The sequence below is a fragment of the Sus scrofa genome, chromosome 6 (genome assembly GCF_054392235.1).
Source record: "Sus scrofa isolate SSC_HxYL_T2T_F1_AM1 chromosome 6, Sscrofa_HxYL_maternal_Yorkshire_Landrace_v2.0, whole genome shotgun sequence".
NCBI lineage: Eukaryota > Metazoa > Chordata > Mammalia > Artiodactyla > Suidae > Sus > Sus scrofa.
The window spans coordinates 101,374,063-101,394,014 of NC_139388.1; the positions used below are offsets into that span (position 1 = coordinate 101,374,063).

At 39.3% G+C, this 19,952-nt stretch overlaps 1 protein-coding gene across 6 annotated transcripts in view; it reads left to right on the forward strand.

Annotated features, from left to right (window-relative positions):
- Positions 1–19,952, forward strand: part of CEP76 (centrosomal protein 76) — a 36,859-nt gene that overhangs the window by 8,593 nt on the left and 8,314 nt on the right. For 2 of the 6 annotated variants that reach the window (XM_084964084.1, XM_084964085.1), the window contains exons 8-12: positions 545–733; positions 2,858–3,024; positions 4,783–5,116; positions 7,375–7,592; positions 8,278–8,393. In XM_084964084.1, the coding sequence (XP_084820210.1) occupies positions 545–733; positions 2,858–3,024; positions 4,783–5,116; positions 7,375–7,592; positions 8,278–8,393 (1,024 nt within the window). Of the gene's footprint in view, positions 1–544; positions 1,472–2,857; positions 3,025–3,992; positions 5,117–7,374; positions 7,593–8,277; positions 10,085–19,952 lie in introns of those variants that run through there. The other 4 variants (XR_014807553.1, XR_014807552.1, XM_005665274.4 and 1 more) reach the window with 4 other exon arrangements.

Sequence of the window (19,952 nt, forward strand, 5' to 3'; positions counted from 1 at the left end):
GGGCCAGAGGACTGGGCTGGGCAGGGAGGGAGGATGTAGACAGGAGAAATGACCCTTGAAAGAGCTGAGTAATACTCTGCTATGTATTTACAGGCCGCATCTTTTCATCCCTCCATGGACACTTGGGTTGCTTCTCTAACTTGGCCATTGAGAATAACGCTGCAGTGAAGATGGATAGGCGTGCAGATGCTCTTTGAGATGCTGATTTTAGTTGCTTTGGGTATATATTCAGGAGTGGGATTGCTGGGTCAGAGTTTAAGTGCTGCTGTCACAGGCTTTGGAGTAAGAAAGCTCAGGCTCTGTTGCATAAAAGCTGTGACTTCAGTTTCTTTATGTAGGAAGTGAAAATGATGTTAGGAGGATTAAAAGAAAAATGGTATACTCAACACTCGGCAGCCTTGTGCTGGATGCAGGGTGAGCACTCACTCAGTGAGTGTTGTCTATAGAGTTGCTTTCTCTCACATAAATGTGTTCTAAGAAAAAGTGTTAAAATTGGAAATGAGTAACATGTCATCACAAATAATGTTTTCCCCTTCTCCTGCAGGATGAAAATGGGATAAATAGACCCGTCTGTTCTTATGTTAAACCACTTCGAGCTGGGAGGCTTCTGGATACTCCAAGGCAGGCAGCAAGATTTGTTAATGTCCTTGGTTACGAAAGAGCCCCTGTTATCGGAGGAGGAGGTAAACAGGAACAGTGGTGCACTCTGCTGGCCTTTCTCTGTAGAAACAAGGTATCCCACACACAAAATGGAACTCAAAAGCAGTGCGTCGTTGTTGTTGTGAATTTATGGTGCATTTGTAAAAGAATTAACTTAGAAAAAAAGTGCATGTTAGAAATTCCCTTCTCATTCAGCAGGTTAGGAATCTGGCATTGATTCTGCTGTGGCTCTCCTTATACTGCTGAGGCATGGTTTCCATGCCTGGCCTGGGAACCATGATGCGGGTGCTGCCAAAAAAATTAAAGAGTACCTGTTGTCAGTATAAACAATTCAGGGTCTTATTTTCACCATTTTCTCTAACATTTAAATGTCACTACATCAAGAAAGAAATTTAGCATCTTTATTTTCACATGTAGTTTTTTTAGGATTTTTATTTTTTCCATTATAGTTGATTTACATTGTTCTGTCAGTTTCTGCTGTACAGCAAAGTAACCCAGTCATACATACACACATACATATATGTATATATATATTCTTTTTTTCCATATTATTCTCCATCATGTTCCATCACAAGTGACTAGATACAGTTCCCTGTGCTAATCCTGCTATTTAGCAGGATCTCATTGCTTCTCTACTCCACATGCAATAGTTTGCATCTATTAACCCCAAACTCCCAGTCCATCCCCCTCCCTCCCCCTCTCCCTTGGCAACCTCAAGTCTCTTTTCCAAGTCGATGAGTCTCATGTAGTTATGTAGTTTTTTTTTTCTTTTCTTTTCTTTTTTTTTTTACAGCCACTGGCCTACACCACAGCCACATCAACACCAGATCTGAGCTGCGTCTGTGACCTAACAATAATGCCTGATCCCTAACCCACTGAGCGAGGCCAGGGATCGAACTTGAAACCTCATGGTTCCTAGTCAGATTCGTTTCTGCTGCACCACAACCAGAACTTCCTCATGTAGTTTCTTATTTAACATAATGTGATTTTTGTAGGGTAGGGACCCACCAGTACTGTGATGTCAGAAACCAAGGTTGAGCAGTAATTTGTGGGTTAGAGATAGTACCAGGACAGAACCGTGGTCCTCTAATACTGCTCACGTTAATATTTGCTTAGATTTTTTTTAGAAGAGAAAGTGGCAGTACAAATTAAATATGGAAAAACATCTTGGGGAGTTCTTGTTGTGGTGCAGCAGAAATGAATCCATCTAGGAACCATGAGGTTGTGGGTTTGATCTATGACCTTGCTCAATGGGTTAAGGTTCCAGAGTTGCTGTGAGCTGTGGTGTAGGCCGGCAGCTGTAGCTCCAATTAGACCCCTAGCCTGGGAACCTCCATATGCTGCAGGTGCAGCCCTAAAAAGCAAAAAAAAAAAAAACAAAAACCAAAAACATCTTGGATTGCATGGTGTTTTGTAAGTATATGTTTAAGAATTTAGGAATTCCTGCTATAATTCAGCAGAAACAAATCCAACTAGTATCCCTGGCCTCGCCCAGTGGGTTAGGGATCTGGCATTGTGGTGAGCTGTGGTTTAGGTCGCAGACACTCCTCGGATGTTGAGTTGCTATGCCTGTGTATGTGGCCAGTAGCTACAGTTCCAATTGGACACCTAGCCTGTGAACCTCCATATGCTACAACTTCTGCCCTAAAAAGCAAAAAAAAAATCAAAAACAAAAATAATAATTTATATATGTATATTGATGTTAAATGTAAATGAATTGGTTTCAGTAAACTATTTTATGTATTATGGGGTGTTTTCTAATTTCCTGTGTTCTCAAAAGGTTGATAATGTTATGAAAACAAGACTCTCTTTAGCATTCCAACTCTGTTGAATCAACAGAAAAAAGAATTCTCTTTAATGTATTTTTGAAGTAATTTCTAGTCTGGAGTTGTGTAAATAGTATATATGGGTATTCACAAGGCAAAGTGTTTGGAAACTATTTAGACTGGAGATTGATTTGTCAGATAGGAAGGTTTTATCTTAAAGACAACTGGAAATAGGTAAACACTACTTATCCAAAAAATTATTTCGGTTTATTCCTAGGTTGTAGTTCCCAAAAGTTGTGAATCTGGATTTAAACTTTAATTTCAAATATAGTAGAAATGGTCTGTATTTAAAATTATTATTTATGTAATTCTTTTGTAAGGCAAAATACGTATGAAGAATAATTACTAAGTTTTAGTTCCTCTACCTCCAGGGTGACTGTGAAGACCATGCTAACCTTCTCTGCAGCCTCCTTCTTGGGTACGGGCTGGAAGCCTTTGTCTGTGTTGGGACCAAGGCCAAAGGAGTGCCCCATGCATGGGTCATGACGTGTGGGACTGATGGAACCATCACCTTTTGGGAGAGTTTAACAGGACACAGGTTTGTCAGCTAAGCTTATATAAGAATGTGAAAAAAGGTGCAGAAGTTCCTGCCTTGGTGCAGCAGGTTAAGGATCTGATGTCTCTGTGGCAGCTCGGGTTGCTGCTAAGGCATGGATTTGATGCCCAGCCTGGCACAGTGGGTCAGGGATCTGGCGTTGCTGGAGCTATGGTGTAGGTTGCAGCTGCATTGGGGATTTCATCCCTGCCCTGGAAGCTTCCCTGTCATGGATATGGCCAAAAAAAAAAAAAAAAAAAAAAAGGAAGGTTCAAGTATTATAAATTATAGGTTCTTTGTTTATATTAATGGTACTCAAAGGCACATATTGATAATTTTAGTTATTAGAGCCTTTGTGATGACTATGTAAAAAATTACTTCCATTAAGATAATTATTGGAGTTCCCTGGTGGTGCAGTGGGCTAAGGATCCAGTGTTGTTACTGCTGTGGCTTGGGTCTCTGCAGTGGCACAGGTTTGATCCCTGGCCCAGGAAACTTTTGCATGCCTCAGGCACAGCCAAAAAAAAAGAGAGAAGTTCTCATTGTGGCTCAGTGGGTTAAGAACCATGAGGATGTGGGTTCTATCCCTGGCCTCACTCAGTGGGTTCAGGATCCAGAGTTGCCATGAGCTGCGGTGTAGGTCGCAGACAAGGCTTGGATCCCATGTTCTGGTGGCTGTGGCTGTGGCTGGCAGCTGCAGCTCCAATTCGACCCCTAGCCTGGGAACTTCCATATGCTGCATGTGTGGCCCTAAAAAGCAAAAAAAAAAAAAAAAAAAAAAAAGAGATAACCATTAATTCTAAGAAAGCTTGTACACCTGAGATGATTTTTTTACCAACATAAAATTGGTTTAAAAATTTCTTTTTTTTTTTTTTTTTGGCTATTTCTTGGGCCGCTTCCGAGGCATATGAAGATTCCCAGGCTAGGGGTCTAATCAGAGCTGTAGCCACTGGCCTACACCAGAGCCACAGCAACACGGGATCCGAGCCGCGTCTGCAACCTACACCACAGCTCCCAGCAACGCCAGATCGTTAACCCACTGAGCAAGGGCGGGGACCGAACCCAAAACCTCATGGTTCCTAGTTGGATTCGTTAACCACTGAGCCATGACGGGAACTCCTAAAAATTATTTTTAATTTTGTGTAATTGCGTATATTTTTTCTGATGTATGTTTCTTAAGCCTAAAAATAAATTCAAGTTGTAAATCCTTCTTTCTTTTGAAAATTTGATGTCGTCATCAACGCCATGTGGTAAATCCACAGTACGTTTTTCTCACTGTCATCAGATTCGCTAAGAGTGAGATGTCCCCTCGTTCTGGCACATTCTCTCCCTGGCTTCCCTCGTGGGCTATCTTGGAGTCTTCGCATCTCCTCTCTGGCTGTTCTCTGCTGTTCTCACCTGTGGGAGTTCCTGAAGGCACAGCCCTGGGCCCTCTTTATTTTCCTCTGGTTGATGATCCTTTTAGTCTGCCTAAAAATGTGTAAATTATTTTGTTATATGGTAAACATCTTTTATCTTAATGATGTAGATAGACTGTGTTCTTGTGCTAAAGGGATAAAGTTGGTTTCTATATTGTGCAGTGTGCCATGTGATTAATATAGAGAATCCAACTGGAAATTTAAGAAGGAAAAGCAAGTACTGGACTCTAGTCTTGGGATATACTTAATGGCCTTAAGTGTTAAAAATAACTTATCCTCAGTAAGATTCTGCCTTCTTAATTTTTAAGTTCTTATACACACAATTATGATTATCCTTTTACAGGTATATCCACAAACCTACCAATCCTGATGAACCTCCAGCTGCTGAACAGCCTAAACCATTGTATCCATATAAAACAGTTGGCTGTGTTTTCAATCATCAGATGTTCCTAGGAAATTGTCAGCCCTCTGACTCAGTAGAAAGCTGTGTATTTGATTTGAATGATGAGTCCAAGTGGAAACCCATGAGTGAAGAAGCAATTAAATCCGTGTGTGCTCCGGGGGCTACAACGTCCCTTCCCCCCTTCCCCCCGCTATGCGCTTCCACGATCGATGCTTCTGTAACAAGCAATGAAATTGAAATGCAACTGAGGCTACTTGTATCAGAACACAGGAAGGTAATGAACACTGAAATTTGAGCTTTCACCCATTTTTTTCATTTAAGTATCTAACACATTTTTTTGGCATATAAATAGTACCAGTCACTATTCTACCCTTAAACAAAGCAAATTCACTCCCTACCTTCAAGAATCTTATAGTTTTGAAACTCACAAGGGTAAAGTTCTGAGATTCAGAAATTTCTAAATTCACCAGTACTTTGAGAATTGACTTCATCCTTCTAGAATTGAGGAGTTCTGGACCTGCTCAGACCTCTGTGAACACCGCCACCTGAACTTCCTCTTTGTGATGTACTCGTTCAAGCCATTTCCCACTGAAAATGCTGGGTTACTTTTCTTTTTTTTTTTCGTCTTTTTGTCTTTTAGGGCTGCACCCGAGGCATATGGAGGTTCCTAGGCTGGGGTCCAATAGGAACTGTCGCTGTCGGCCTACGCCACAGCCATAGCCACAGCCACGTGGGATCCCAGCTGTGTCTGCGACGGAACACTGCAGCTCACGGCAATGCTGGATCCTTAACCCACTGAGTGAGGCCAGGGAACCTGTGTCCTCATAGACACTAGTCAGATTCATTTTCACTGAGCCATGATGGGAACTCCTGAAGATGGATTTCTAATTCACCATTTGGGATTCCACAGTAGACTCTACACCTTGGGTGAGGCCTGTTTTCTTGTTCCCTTGAGACCATCAAAGGCAAGCTGATTTATCAAGTGGATTTTCTGGGCTCCCAGTCATTCTGCTTTGGCCTCTAAAATCTTACCTAACAATTCATCAAAGCATGTTTTGGAAAGCGCTTAATGTGGCATTTGTAGTATGTTTTCAACAATAGGTTGGTCAGGGCCCCAGCTCACTGCGCTGCTGGAAGTTAAGGCCTCTTCCCTGTGTCCCCTTTGCCATCATCATCTGTGTTGCTTTCTAGTTACAAGAGTTACTTTATGTAGGAAAAGAAATCAAAACTGAGCTGGATTTGATCAGTAGCTAGGTTAATTGGCCTGTAAACCAAGAAGTAAGATACTTTTTGCCACAGGAAATGTATAGCTGATCATGGACCTTGGGCTCACTTGAAACCAGTTAAGCTTTGAATGTGAAATTATAAAATGCTAAAGGTCTATTATGATAATCAAAATATTTAGAATTTTGAGTTTATGTCTGTAACATTTAAAAACATGAAAAAAAAGCAGTTCCCATCATGGCTCAGTGGAAACAAATCTGACTAGCATCCGTGAGGCCGAAGGTTCAATCCCTGGCCTCACTCAGTGGGTTAAGGATCTGGCATTGCTGTGAGCTGTGGTGTAGATTGCAGGTGTGGCTCAGATCTGGTGTGGCTGTGGCTGTGGCATAGGCTGGCAGCTATAGCTCTGATTCCACCCTAGCCTGGAAACTTCCATGTGCTGTGGGTGTGGCCCTAAAAAGACGAAAAAATAAGTAAATAAAAATAATGTGTCCAGATATCAGTAACTCATTTGATATTACACATGAAATTATAGTTGCCTTCAAAATGTTTTAAACTCCCTGAGGGCCTGTAGCATGTGTTCTTCAGTGCTACTTATGGAATAAGTGTTCCATAAATATTTGAGTTTAATTATATAGTTTGTTGAATTTATGGTAGGAGCAATCGAATTAAGCAGATTCAATCTCATTAAACTCTTTAAAATTAAATAAAATGTGAACTCAGAATTCATGACACTGTCTTCTATAGTAGCACTCTTATCCACTCTGGTGGATATTAAGTATAAGATTCGGAGCCTTTGCTAACATCATTCTATTGACCTTTTTTGTTACTTCTCTAAGAAGTATAACCTGATACCTGTGATTCCTTTTATTTTTTGCTTCTGTTTTTATCTGTGTAATAATAGGAAGTTCAGAAAATTATAACAGGTTTTAAAAATCTTTTCTTGGGGAGTTCCCGTCGTGGCGCAGTGGTTAACGAATCCGACTAGGAACCATGAGGTTGCGGGTTCGGTCCCTGCCCTTGCTCAGTGGGTTAAGGGTCCGGCGTTGCCGTGAGCTGTGGTGTAGGTCGCAGACGTGGCTCGGATCCCACGTTGCTGTGGCTCTGGTGTAGGCCGGTGGCTACAGCTCCGATTGGACCCCTAGCCTGGGAACCTCCATATGCCGCAGGAGCGGCCCAAGAAATAGCAAAAAGACAAAAAAAAAAAATCTTTTCTTGGCATACTTAAAAAATCAGCATCTCAATTATAATTGATTTTTAAAATATTAATGTATCTCGCTTTTTCTTTTTCCCTTTCAACTGTTCTAGGATCTTGGCCTCACTACTGTGTGGGAAGACCAGCTTTCCTATCTCTTATCACCAGCTCTGGCTGCTTATGAATTTGAGCGTACAACAAGTATATCTGCAGGCAACGAGGAGTTTCAAGATGCCATAAGGAGGGCTGTGCCTGATGGGCACACGTTTAAAGGGTTCCCAATACACTTTGTGTATAGAAATGCAAGGCGTGCGTTTGCCACATGTCTTCGGTAAGGTGGAATTTATGATGTCAGAAGTGTTTTTGGCTTAATTGTAGCAATCAGTTTGGTACTTATTTAGGAAAGGCTTCAGAGTCACCCAAGGAGTCTTTATAACACTTGTCCTCTTGCCACAGATTGTGGTTCATTAGGGCTGACATGAAGTTCTAGAGACTTTGAAATAATTTTCCCAGTGATTTTGGTACAATCCAGTTGACAATCACTGATGTTGTCTAGTGTACTATTTTAGATGTATAGACTTTGAGGAAATAGTTTATAATTTGAATAGCTTGACCAAAATTGCAGAGCTGTTGGTAGCAGAGACAGGATTTTAAAAAGTTGTTTTATTTTATTTATTGATTTATTTATCTTTTCTATGGCTGCACTAGTGGCATATGGAGATTCCCAGGCTAGGGGTCTAATCGGAGCTATAGCTGCTGGCCTACACCAGAGCCACAGCAATATGGGATCCGAGCCGAGTCTGCAGCCTACACCAGAGCTCATGGGAACGCTGGATCCTTAACCACTGAGCAAGGCCAGGGATTGAACCCGAAACTTCATGGGTCCTAGTTGGATTTGGTAACTACTGAGCCATGAGGGGAACCTCTTAAAAAGTCCTTTTAAATGCTGACTTTGTTGGGAATAAGAAAGTAAAACCTACATTCGTTTCTTAACTGAATGCATCTTTCTTCTGTAGGTCTCCTTTCTGTGAAGAAATAATCTGTTGCCGTGGAGACCAGGTGCGACTGGCAGTTCGTGTCCGAGTGTTTACTTACCCTGAATCTGCATGTGCTGTTTGGATCATGTTTGCTTGTAAATATCGATCTGTACTATAGGAGTAACATTTATATTCTGTAAGAATATACCTGGGAGTTCTTTTGTGGCTCAGCGGGTTAAGAAACCAGCGTTGTCACTGCAGTGGCCCAGGTCACTACTATGGCACAGGTTCAGTCCCTGGTGTCCGGGGAACTTGCACATGCCAAGGGTGTGGACAAAAAAAAAAAAAAAAAAAAAAAAAAAAAAGAATATACCTGTGTTTCATTTGAATTTTACACATTGTACCTCACTAGCTGTATAGAGCTTCATTATTTTAAAAGTCACAATCTGTCTTGGATGTCATGTTTCACTTTTATATGTATTTGACTAATAATGTTTGAAAAAGATCATGATGTGTGTATTTAAAATTTAGGGATGAAAACTTTATGCATCTGAGTGAAATTTAGTATAAATTAAATGTATATCCTATTTTAATAAATGTTAATTTGTTTATAGGTAGTAGTTTAAATATGAATATGAAATTTGCTCAGTTTTCATTACATTAACAGGTAATCAGAAAGATACTTGTCTAAGGGTTTGAGCCATAGTAAAATTAATATTTTTCATAGATTAATCGGATTATTTTATATAAATTAGGAAAATTAACTTCATAACAGATTTATTACATAGGTGAAAATACATTTTGATGAATTATTTTGTAGTTTATTCATAACCGTAGGGATATTATAACTTTCCAGAGATGTATGGAAAGGCATGGATGCAGGAATAGGAAAAAAACTAGTACCAGAAAAGCATAAATATTAATAACAAAACAAACCTCACATGAAGGTACACGAATAATTTATAAATAATTTGTTAGTTTGAGTCATTATAAAAGTGAATTGGGTATCTTATTATTATTATTATTTTGTCTTTTTTATTTGTTTATTTTTGTCTTTTTTAGGGCCACACCCATGCACATGGAGGTTCCCAGGCCAGGGGTCCAGTCGGAGCTGTAGTTGCTGGCCTACGCTAGAGCCATAGCAACTCTGGATCCAAGCTGCATCTGCGACCCACACCACAGGCCATAGCAATGCCAGATCCTTAACCCACTGAGCGAGGCCGGGGATCAAACCTGCAACCTCATGGTTCCTGGTCAGATTCATTAACCACTGAGCCACGATGGGAACTCCATGATAAATATTTATGATTTAACATTTAAAAAGTCCGAAAATATCCTTCTTCTATCATTTTTTATTGAAAATGATCAGATGTTTCTTGAGAGACTGACATAACATGAAAGAATTAGCAAGAATTAAGACTTCTTTATTCTGTTGCCAAAATTACTCAAAAAGCTCTCAACAGAAAATTGCTTGTAATTTTCAGCTTTTGGAACAAACTATTTATGAAGCATGAACTAAGAAGCAGATGATATTAAGCTCAAGGTTGTGTTATCTTTGAGACTGGGCTTTCTGCCTCATTGTGCCAGAGTAGCACATGCACTTATAATGCACCTTTGGTGTATATTGTAAAATAAATTTCCTTTTTATGCACTTTAGTATTAGAGTCCAGCATGAATTAATATTTTCCTTTAAAGATGATTTATTTCAAAATATTTCAGTGTATTTATCACTAGAATTATGTTACTCTTCTTACTAACAATTTTCTTTTTAAAAATTAAATTTACCTTGTATATATAATTCTGTCATAAAAGTTGTTTTTCTATTAAAATTGTAAGAATTTTTTAATATAATGCTTCTAATGTGTTCTTTTTGACAATATGTGCACGAAAGTAGTTCTGTGTATATATATATATATATATAATTAATAGGTGTGTTTATTTAATAGAATATCAGAAACCTAGAAACTTCATTACTCAAGCGTGGACTTGTTGAATAAAACTTATAAAATTCAGTTTCACCTAATTGAATAGTCCAAGTGCCTTTAAGATTTTTTTCTGGTATTGAGGTGTACGTTTTTAGCTGTGGTCTGCAGAAACATCAATAACTTGGCAGTTCTGGAATGTACGCACATTTGAAAGTATTTTTCTGCTTCTGAACAAAGGCAAGAGTTGAGCCAAACAAATCGTAGGTTTTATATTCAAAAATAATATTGCTGGTAAAGTAGTAATCTGTGCCAGGCATTTGACTATTAGAAGGCATTAGTTATGCTTTAGTTACAAACCGTCAACTGCTTAAAGTAACTCATTCACACTTCTGGTTTCATGCTCTACTAAACAAGAAAGTAGGTTAGACTATGCAATTTCATATTTTTTTTCCTTTGGCTCAAAATAACAATTTCGTACTTACAGTAGATAAGTATAGGAGTCAAATCTGTTTTTAACATGCGCTTAACTTTTATACCAATGAAAGCAGCATTGCTTTCGAACAGTTAAATAATTTGAGATTAGCCAAAGCCTATATAAAATCTTAAAAACCAAATAACCAAACACATAAACTAGAAGCCATCTAGTTTTGAAGAACTTTTAACATATTGTTTATAGCATATTCTACTTTTAAAGTATAAGTTCCTTTATAATCATTAAGGCATTTAAATGTGGGTATTAAATGTTTAATATTTCCTTCTGAGATGTGCTTGGTGTGGTTACTGTAGTTACACTGGACTTGTATTTGGTTTGTGAATCACTTCGTGACATCAGTTCTGAAGTGGTCGTGGCTGTTAGAAGTAAAGGAGAAAAGTTGTCACCTCTCCTGGGGGTGGTTCACATATTCTTGTGAAGTGAAATATTGCTTTCTCTGATTCTACTAAATTTAGGACTAATTTTTTTTTTTTTTTTTTTTTGCTGTTTCTTGGGATGCTCCCGCGGCATATGGAGGTTCCCAGGCTAGGGGTCGAATTGAAGCTGTAGCCACCGGCCTACGCCAGAGCCACAGCCACAGCAACGCGGGATCCGAGCTGCGTCTGCAACCTACACCACAGCTCACGGCAACACCGGATCCGTAACCCACTGAGCAAGGGCAGGGACTGAACCCACAACCTCATGGTTCCTAGTCGGATTCGTTAACCACTGCGCCACGACGGGAACTCCAGGACTAATGTTCTTAAATAGATGTTTCCTAGCATTTTTGAAGGTAGCTAGCCTTCGGGCTTTTTTTTTTTTTTTTTTTTTTTTTTTTTTAATTATAGATGATTTACAATGTTCTGTCAATTTCTGCTGTACAGTAAAGTGACCCAGTTATATGTATATATACATTATTTTTTTCACATTACCCTCCATCATGTTCCATCGCAAGTGATCAGATACACTTCCTTGGGATATACTGCAGGAACCCATTGCTTATCCACTCCAAATGCTATAGTTTACATCTACTAACCCCAAACTCCCACTCCCTCTCCTTGTTGGCAACCACAGCCTTTTGGGATTCTGATCAAAACTAGAATTTTAACTACCTTTTGCTATTTTTACATGTGATTTAATATTTCATGGCCTGAAATTTCAGGATTTTAGACTTGAATCAGGTCTTCCAGTCCACTGAATTGATATATTAATGACATGGAGATCAGAGAAATTAAGGTTCCCCTGTCTAAGGATGCATATCTCTATCAGAGCAGCTACAGAACTGAGTTCTGACTTCAAGTTTATTTCCTTTTGCTGCATCTCTGCACAAATGTGAGTTTTTTTCTCTCTTTGGGGACAGCATTCTTGGGAATGACCAAGTAACCATCCTACATACAGCTTGGAAAATCTTCCTGATACCCTAGCTACTGTCTCCTCCATTAAAAAACAGGTGCTACCCACTCCTCAATGCGCCAACCCAGTTTTCCATTTCTCCTTTGGTGGCTCTACCCAAGAGGCAGCAATTTGGAAGGCATGTGTCTCTTAACAGTACCCACCTCATAACCTACCACAAACTGCAAAATATCTGGGGTATTGAGTCACTGGTGGATGAGGCCAGAGTTAGTTTTAGGAAGGATGGCCTAGGGAAGCTTAGGCCCTGACCAAGGCAGCGAGCTGCCTAAGATTCCCTTCAGTGTGGTCAGTGGGTGATAGAAAGTACACAGAATTCTGCCCTCTAATTGGTGCTTCAAAGAGTTTGACGGAGTGGCTGAGGCACAGGGATAGCTAGTGCCCACTAACATGCTTCCAGAGACTATTTTAGTCTTATCAGCCTGCATTCTGAGTTGATTCTGAAATCCATTAATTTATACATTAGACATTATTGACCAGTTGTCACCTTACATTTACAAAAGCTCTTTTTTTTTTTCCCCCCCAAATGTATGGTGAGGGAATGGGGGCAGTGCTAGTACCAAACTAGGAGATGACTATTTGATTTGACCTATTTGATTTGATCTTAAGTAAAGAGATTTTGTCACCAAATAAAATTTTAGCAGCTTTATTGAGATGTGATTTGCATATCATACAATTAACAAATTTAAAATGTACAGCTCAGTGGTTTGTACTATATTCAGAGATCTGTGCAGTGATCACCAGTTAAGCACATTTCATCACCTCAGAGAGAAACTGTGCCCTTTAGCTGTTGTTTTCATTTGTCCCCATTCCCTGCCCTTTGCCCCACCCCCACTTCAGCCCTAGGCAATGGCTAACCTACCTTCTATATAGAGTTCCTATTCTGAATTTACATGAATGGAATCATGTAATACATGGTCTTTTGTGACTGGCTTCTTTCACTCAGCATGATGTTTTTAAGGTTCATTCTGTGTTGTAGCTATGTCATTACTTTATTCCTTTTTACGGGCAAATGATAGTCCATTGCATGGATATCCTGTATTGTTTATCCACTTGCCAGTCAGTAGACATTTTGGTTGTTTCCACCCTTTGGCTGTTATGAATAATGCTGCCATAAACATTTGTGTACAAGGTTTTGTGTGGACATGTCATTTCTCTTGGGTATATACCTAGAAGAGGAATTATTGAGTTTGGCGACTCCATGTTTAACATTTTGGTGACCTTGCCAAACAGTTTTCCAAAGCAGCGGCACCATTTTTCAATCTTATCAGCAGTGTATGAGGGTTTTGATTTCTCCACATTCTTTCTGTTCGTTTGTTTTTGTTTTTGACTACACCCATGGCATGTGGAGGTTCCTGGGCCCGGGATCGAACCCATTCTGCAGTTGTGTTCTGTGCCACAACTGCGGCAACACCAGATCCTTAACCCTCTGCGCCACACGGGAACTTCCTGATTTCTCAACATTCTTGGCAACACCTGTTATCTGATTTTTTGATTCTAGTCATCCTGTTGGGTGTGAGATGGCATCTCATGATTTTGATTTGCATTTCCCTGTTATTGAGTGTGTTTTCATGTGCTTGTTGGACATTTGTATGTCTTTGTAGAAATGTCTATTTGGATCCTTTGCTTTTTTTTTTTTTTTTTTTTTCCTCTCCCTTTTTAGGGCCACACCTGCGGCATATGGAGGTTCCCAGGCTACGGGTCCAATCAAAGCTATAGCTGCCAGCCTATGCCACAGCCACAACAACATCAGATCCGAGCCGCATCTGCAACCTACACCACAGCTCATGGCAACGCCAGATCCTTAACCCACTGAGTGAGGCCAGGGATCAAACCCCCAACCTCATGATTCCTAGTTAGATTCATTTCCTCTGCACCATAACGGGAACGCCTGGGTTAACTTTTCTTACTTGTGTCATATGAAGTACTAAAGTTTTAAATTTAAATGTACCCCAATATATCTTTTTTTTCTATTGTCATCCTTGTTTTTGTTGTCATATCTAAGAATCCACTGCCATATTCGAGCTCAGGAAGATTTATTCTTTTGTTTTCTTCTAAGATTTTTATAGCTTAATTTAGGTCTTTAATCCTTTCTCAAAGGATTCTTTAATTTTTTTTTTTTTTTTTTTTTGTCTTTTGTCTTTTTAGGGCTGAATTTGCAGCATATGGAGGTTTCCAGGCTAGGGGTCTAATTGGAGCTGTAGCCGCTGGCCTACATCACAGCCACAGCAATGCAGGATCCAAGCCATGTCTGCGACCTACACCACAGCTCACGTCAACACCAGATCCTTAACCCACTGAGTGAGGCCAGGGATCGAACCCAAAACCTCATGTTTCCTAGTTAGATTCAGTTCCTCTGCGCCACGATGGGAACTCCAGGATTCTTTAATTTTTATATCTGTTACAAAAATTAACAGGTAAGAGTCCACCTTCACTCCTTTGAATGTCCAGTTGTTCCAGCACCATTTGTTGAAAAGACTATCCTGTGCTCACTGAATGATCTTGGCACTTTTGTCGAAAAGCAGCTGACCATTGATGTTTAGGTTTATTTCTGGAATCTCAAATTTATTCCAATTGTGCCAGTCGCTTCTGCTGTGCTGGTATCATGCATTTTGATTATTACTGCTTGCTTGGAAATTTTGAAATTGGGAAGTGTGAGTCTTCCAACTTTTTCTTTTTCAAGATTGTTTTGGCTATTCTGGGTCCTTTGCAATTCCATAAGAATTTTAGAATCAGCTTGTCAATTTCCACAAAAAGTTAGGATCTAAGATTGCCTTGAATTTGTGACTTACTTTGGGGAGTATCACCATCTTAACAGTGTTAAGCCTTATGATTCATGAACATAGGTTGTTTTCACATTTGCTTTTTTTTTTTTTTTTTTTTGTCTTTTTTTTTGCTATTTCTTGGGCTGCTCCTGCGGCATATGGAGGTTCCCAGGCTAGGGGTCGAATCGGAGCTGTGGCCGCCAGCCTACGCCAGAGCCACAGCAACGCAGGATCCGAGCCGCGTCTGCAACCTACACCACAGCTCACGGCAACGCCGGATCGTTAACCCACTGAGCAAGGGCAGGGACCGAACCCGCAACCTCAAGGTTCCTAGTCGGATTCGTTAACCACTGCGCCACGGTGGGAACTCCTCGCATTTGCTTTAAATCTTTAATTTCCTTCAACAATGTTTTGTAGTTTTCAGAATATAGGTTTTGTACTTCTTTTGTTAAATTTATCCCTATTATTCTTTTTGATGCTATTATAAATGGATTTTTTTCTTCATTTTATTCTTGGGGACTTCCTGTTGTAGCTCAGTGGTAACAAGTCCTGTTGATATCCATTAAGTTGAGAATTCAATCCCTGGCCTCACTCAGTGGGTTAAGGATCTGGCATTGCCAGAGCTGTGGTGTAGGTTGAGACTTGGCTCAGACCCTGCATTTCTGCGGCTGTGGGGCCTCAGCTGCAGCTCCAATTTGACCCCTAGCCTGGGAAATTCCATATGCTGTGGGTGCAGCCCCCCAAAAAAAGACCAAAAAAATTATTCTTATAATAGTCATTGCAGGTGTATAGAAATACAGCGGATTTTTGTGCATTGATATTATATCCTATAACCTTGCTGAACTTATTCTAATATTTTCTTTTTTTGTGGATTCTTTAGGATTCTCATACAATCACATTATCTTTAAGGAATAATAGTTTTACTGTTTTCTAATCTGGATGTCTTTTACTTGTTCAGTCATTTATTTACCCAATTGCCCTGGCCAGTATCCCCAGCACAGAGCTGAATAGAAGTGGTGAAAGCAGAATCCTTGTCTTGTTCACGATCGTGGGGGAACTCTTCTATTCTTTCACCATTAAGTGTGGAAGTTAATTGGTATGTTTCACTGATGCCCTTTATTAGGTTGAGCAAGTTCCTTTCTACTCCTTCTTAAAAATATTTTTAATCGCAAAAGGATACCAGGTCTTGTCAAATTTTCTTTCCGTGTCTGTTGAGATGATTATGTGATTTTTGTTTCTTATTTTATTGATATGATGTGTTACATCAATTGATTTTTTTTTCTTGAATTGATTTTCAAATGTTAAACCAACCTTGAAGTTCCAGGGTGAATTGTACTTGGTCATGGCGTATAATTCTTTTTATACACATTACAATGTTCAGTTTGCTGGTACTATTTTGTTGAGGATTTTTTGTGTCTGTATTCATAAGTTACCGGTTTGTAGTCTACTTTTCTTGTGATATCTTTGATTCTGAGTCAGCAACATGGCCTAATAAAATGAGTTGGAAGTGTCCCCCCACTCCCCTACTTCTATTTTTTGGAAGAATTTGTGAAAAATGTTTGTTATTTCTTACTTTATTATTTATTTACTTATTTTTATTACTCATTGAGTTTTATTACATTTATAGTTGTACAACGATCATCAAAACCAAATTTTATAGCATTTCCACCCCACAACCCCAGCACATCCTCCCACCCTGCAACCTGTCTCCTTTGGAAACCACAAGTTTTTCAAAGTCTGTGAATCAGTATCTGTTCTGCAAAGAAGTTCATTGTGTCCTTTTTTCAGATTCCACATGTCAGTGATAGCATTTGATGTTGGTGTCTCATTGATTGACTGACTTCACTTAGCATAATAATTTCTAGGTCTACATGTTGCTGCAAATGCCGTTATTTCTTTCCTTTTAATGGCTGAGTAATATTCCATTGTGTATATGTACCACTTCTTCTTTACCCACTCCTCTGTTGATGGACATTTAGGTTGTTTCCATGTCTTGGCTATTGTATATAGTGCTGCAGTGAACATTGGAATAAATGTGTCTTTTCTAGTCATGGTTTTCTCTGGATAGATGCCCAGGAGTGGGATTGCTGGATCAAGTGGTAGTTTTGTTTTTAGTTTTCTGAGGAATCTCCATACTGTTTTCCACAGTGGTTGCACCGATTTACAATCCCACCAACAGCGTAATAGGGTTCCTTTTTCTGCACACCCTCTCCAGCACTTACTGTTTGTAGACTTTTTGATGATGGCCATTCTGGCTGGTCTAATGTGGTACCTCATTGTGGTTCTGATTTTCATATCTCTAATAATGAGTGATGTTGAACATGTTTTCATGTGTTTTTTGGCCACCTGTATGTCTTCTCTGGAGAATTGTCTGTTTAGATCTTCTGCCCCTTTTTTGATGGGGTTGTTTGTTTTTTTGGTATGGAGCTGCAGAAGGTGTTTATAAATGTTGGAGATTAATCCCTTGTTAGTCGCTTCATTTGCAAAGATTTTCTCCCATTCTGTGGGTTGTCTTTTCGTTTTGTTTAGGGTTTCCTTTGCTGTGCAGAAACGTTTAAGTTTATTTGTTTATTTTTGTTTTTATTGTCATTACTCCAGGAGGTGGATCTGAGAAGATGTTGCTGTCATTTATGTGGGAGAGTGTTTGGCCTATGTTTTCCTCTAAGAATTTTATAGTATCTGGTCTTATATTTAGGTCTTTAATCCACTTTGAGTTTATCTTTGTGTATGGTGTTAGGGAGTATTCTAATTTCATTCTTTTCCATGTAGCTGTCCAGTTTTCCCAGCACCACTTATTGAACAGGCCGTCTTTTCTCTTTTGTATATTCTTGCCTCCTTTGTCATAGATTTGTTGACTGTAGGTGCATGGGTTTAATTCTGGGCTTTCTATCCTTTTTCCACTGATCTACCTTTCTGTCTTTGTGCCAGTACTATATAGTTTTGATGACTATAGCTTTGTAGTATAGTCTGAAGTCAGGGATCCTGATTCCTTCAGCTCCATTTTTCTTTCTCAGGATGGCTTTAGCTATTTTGGGTCTTTTGTGCTTCCAAATAAACTTTAAAACATTTTGTTTGAGTTCCGTGAAAAATGTTCTTGGTAGTTTGATAGGGATTGCATTGAATCTGTAGATTGCCTTGGGTGGTATAGTCATTTTGATGACTGACTCTTCCAGTCCAAGAGCATGGTATGTCTTTCCATCTGTTTGTGTTATCTTTGATTTCTTTCATCAGCATCTTATAGTCTTCAGAGTACAGGTCTTTTGTCTCTTTAGGTAGGTTTACTCCTAGGTATTTTATTCTTTTGGTTGTGATGGTAAACGGGATTGTTTCCCTAATTTCTCTTTCTGATCTTTCATTGTTAGTATATAGAAATGCAGTCTATTTCTGTGTATTAATTTTGTATCCTGCGACTTGGCCAAATTCACAGATGAGCTCTAAGTTTTCTGGTTGAGTCTTTAGGATTCTCTAGTTATAGTATCATGTCATCCACAAATAGTGATAGTTTTACTTCTTCCTTTCCAATTTGGATTCCTTTTATTTCTTTTACTTCTCTGATTGCTGTGGCTAGGACTTCCAAAATTTTGCTGAATAGTATGGCGAGAGTGGACATCCTTGTCTTGTTCCTGATCTCAGCAGGAATTCTTTCAGCTTTTCACCATTGAGAATGATGTTAGCTGTGAGTTTGTCATATATGGCCTTTATTATGATGAGTTAGTTTCCCTCTATGCCCACTTTCTGAAGGGTTTTTACCAGAAATATGTTTTGAAGGGATTTCCTGTCATGGCATAGTGGAAACAAATCTGACTAGGAATCATGAGGTTGCAGGTTCGATCCCTGGCCTCGCTCAGTGGGTTAAGAATCCTGCATTGCTGTGAGCTGTGGTATAGGTCGCAGATGCTGCTCAGATCTGTCATTGCTATGGCTGTGACGTAGACTGGTGGCAACAGGTCCTATTAGACCCCTAGCCTGGGAACCTCCATATGCCTTGGGTGTGGCCCTAAATAGAAAAAAAGACAAAAAAAAAAAAAGAGAGAGAGAGAGAGAGAGAGAGAGAGAGAGAGAGAGAGAAAGAGGGAGGGAAAGAAAGAAAGAAATGGGTGTTGGATAATATCAAAGGCTTTTTCTGCATCTCTTGAGAGGATAATATGGTTTCTGTTCTTCAGTTGTTAATGTGATGTATCATACTGATTGATTTGCGGATATTGAAATATCCTTGTATCCCTGGGATAAATCCCACTTGATCATGATGTACAATCCTTTTAATGTATTGTTGGATTCAGCTTGCTAATAATTGGTTGAGGATTTTTGCATCTATGTTCATCAGTGAAATTGGCCTGTAATTTTCTTTTTTTGTGGTATCTTTGTCTGGTTTGGTATTGGGGTAATGGTGGCCTCATAGAATGAGTTTGGGAGTGTCCTTTCCTCTGCAATTTTTTGGAATAGTTTCAGAAGGATAGGTGTTAGCTCTTCTTTAAATGTTTGATAGAATTTTCCTGTGAAGCCATCTGGTCCTGGACTTTTGTTCGTTGGAAGTTCTTTAATCACAGTTTCAATTTCAGTACTTGTGATTGGTCCGTTCATCTTTTCTATTTCATCTTGTTTAGTCTTGGAAGATTGTACTTTTCTAAGAATTTGTCCATTTCTTCTAGGTTTTCCATTTTATTGGCATATAGTTGCATGTAGTAGTCTCTTATGATCCTCTGTATTTCTGTGATGTCTGTTGTAACTTCTCCTTTTTCATTTCTAATTGTATTGATTTGAGTCCTCTCTCTTTTTTTCTTGATAAGTCTGGCTAAGGGTTTATCAATTTTGTTTTTCAAAGAACCAGCTTTCCGTTTCATTGATCTTTTCTATGGTTTTCTTTGTTTCTATCTCATTAATTTCTGCTCTGATTTTTATGATTTCTTTCCTTCTGCTAACTTAAATCTTGTCCGTTCTTCTCTTTCTAGCTGTTTTAAATGTAAAGTTAGGTTGTTTATTTGAGCTTTTTCTTGTTTCCTGAGGCAGGCTTGTATTGCTATAAACTTCCCTCTTAGAACTGCTTTTGCGGAGTTCCCGTCGTGGCTCAGTTGTGTGAATTCAACTAGGAACCATGAGGTTGTGGGTTCGATCCCTGGCCTTGCTCAGTGGGTTAAGGATCTG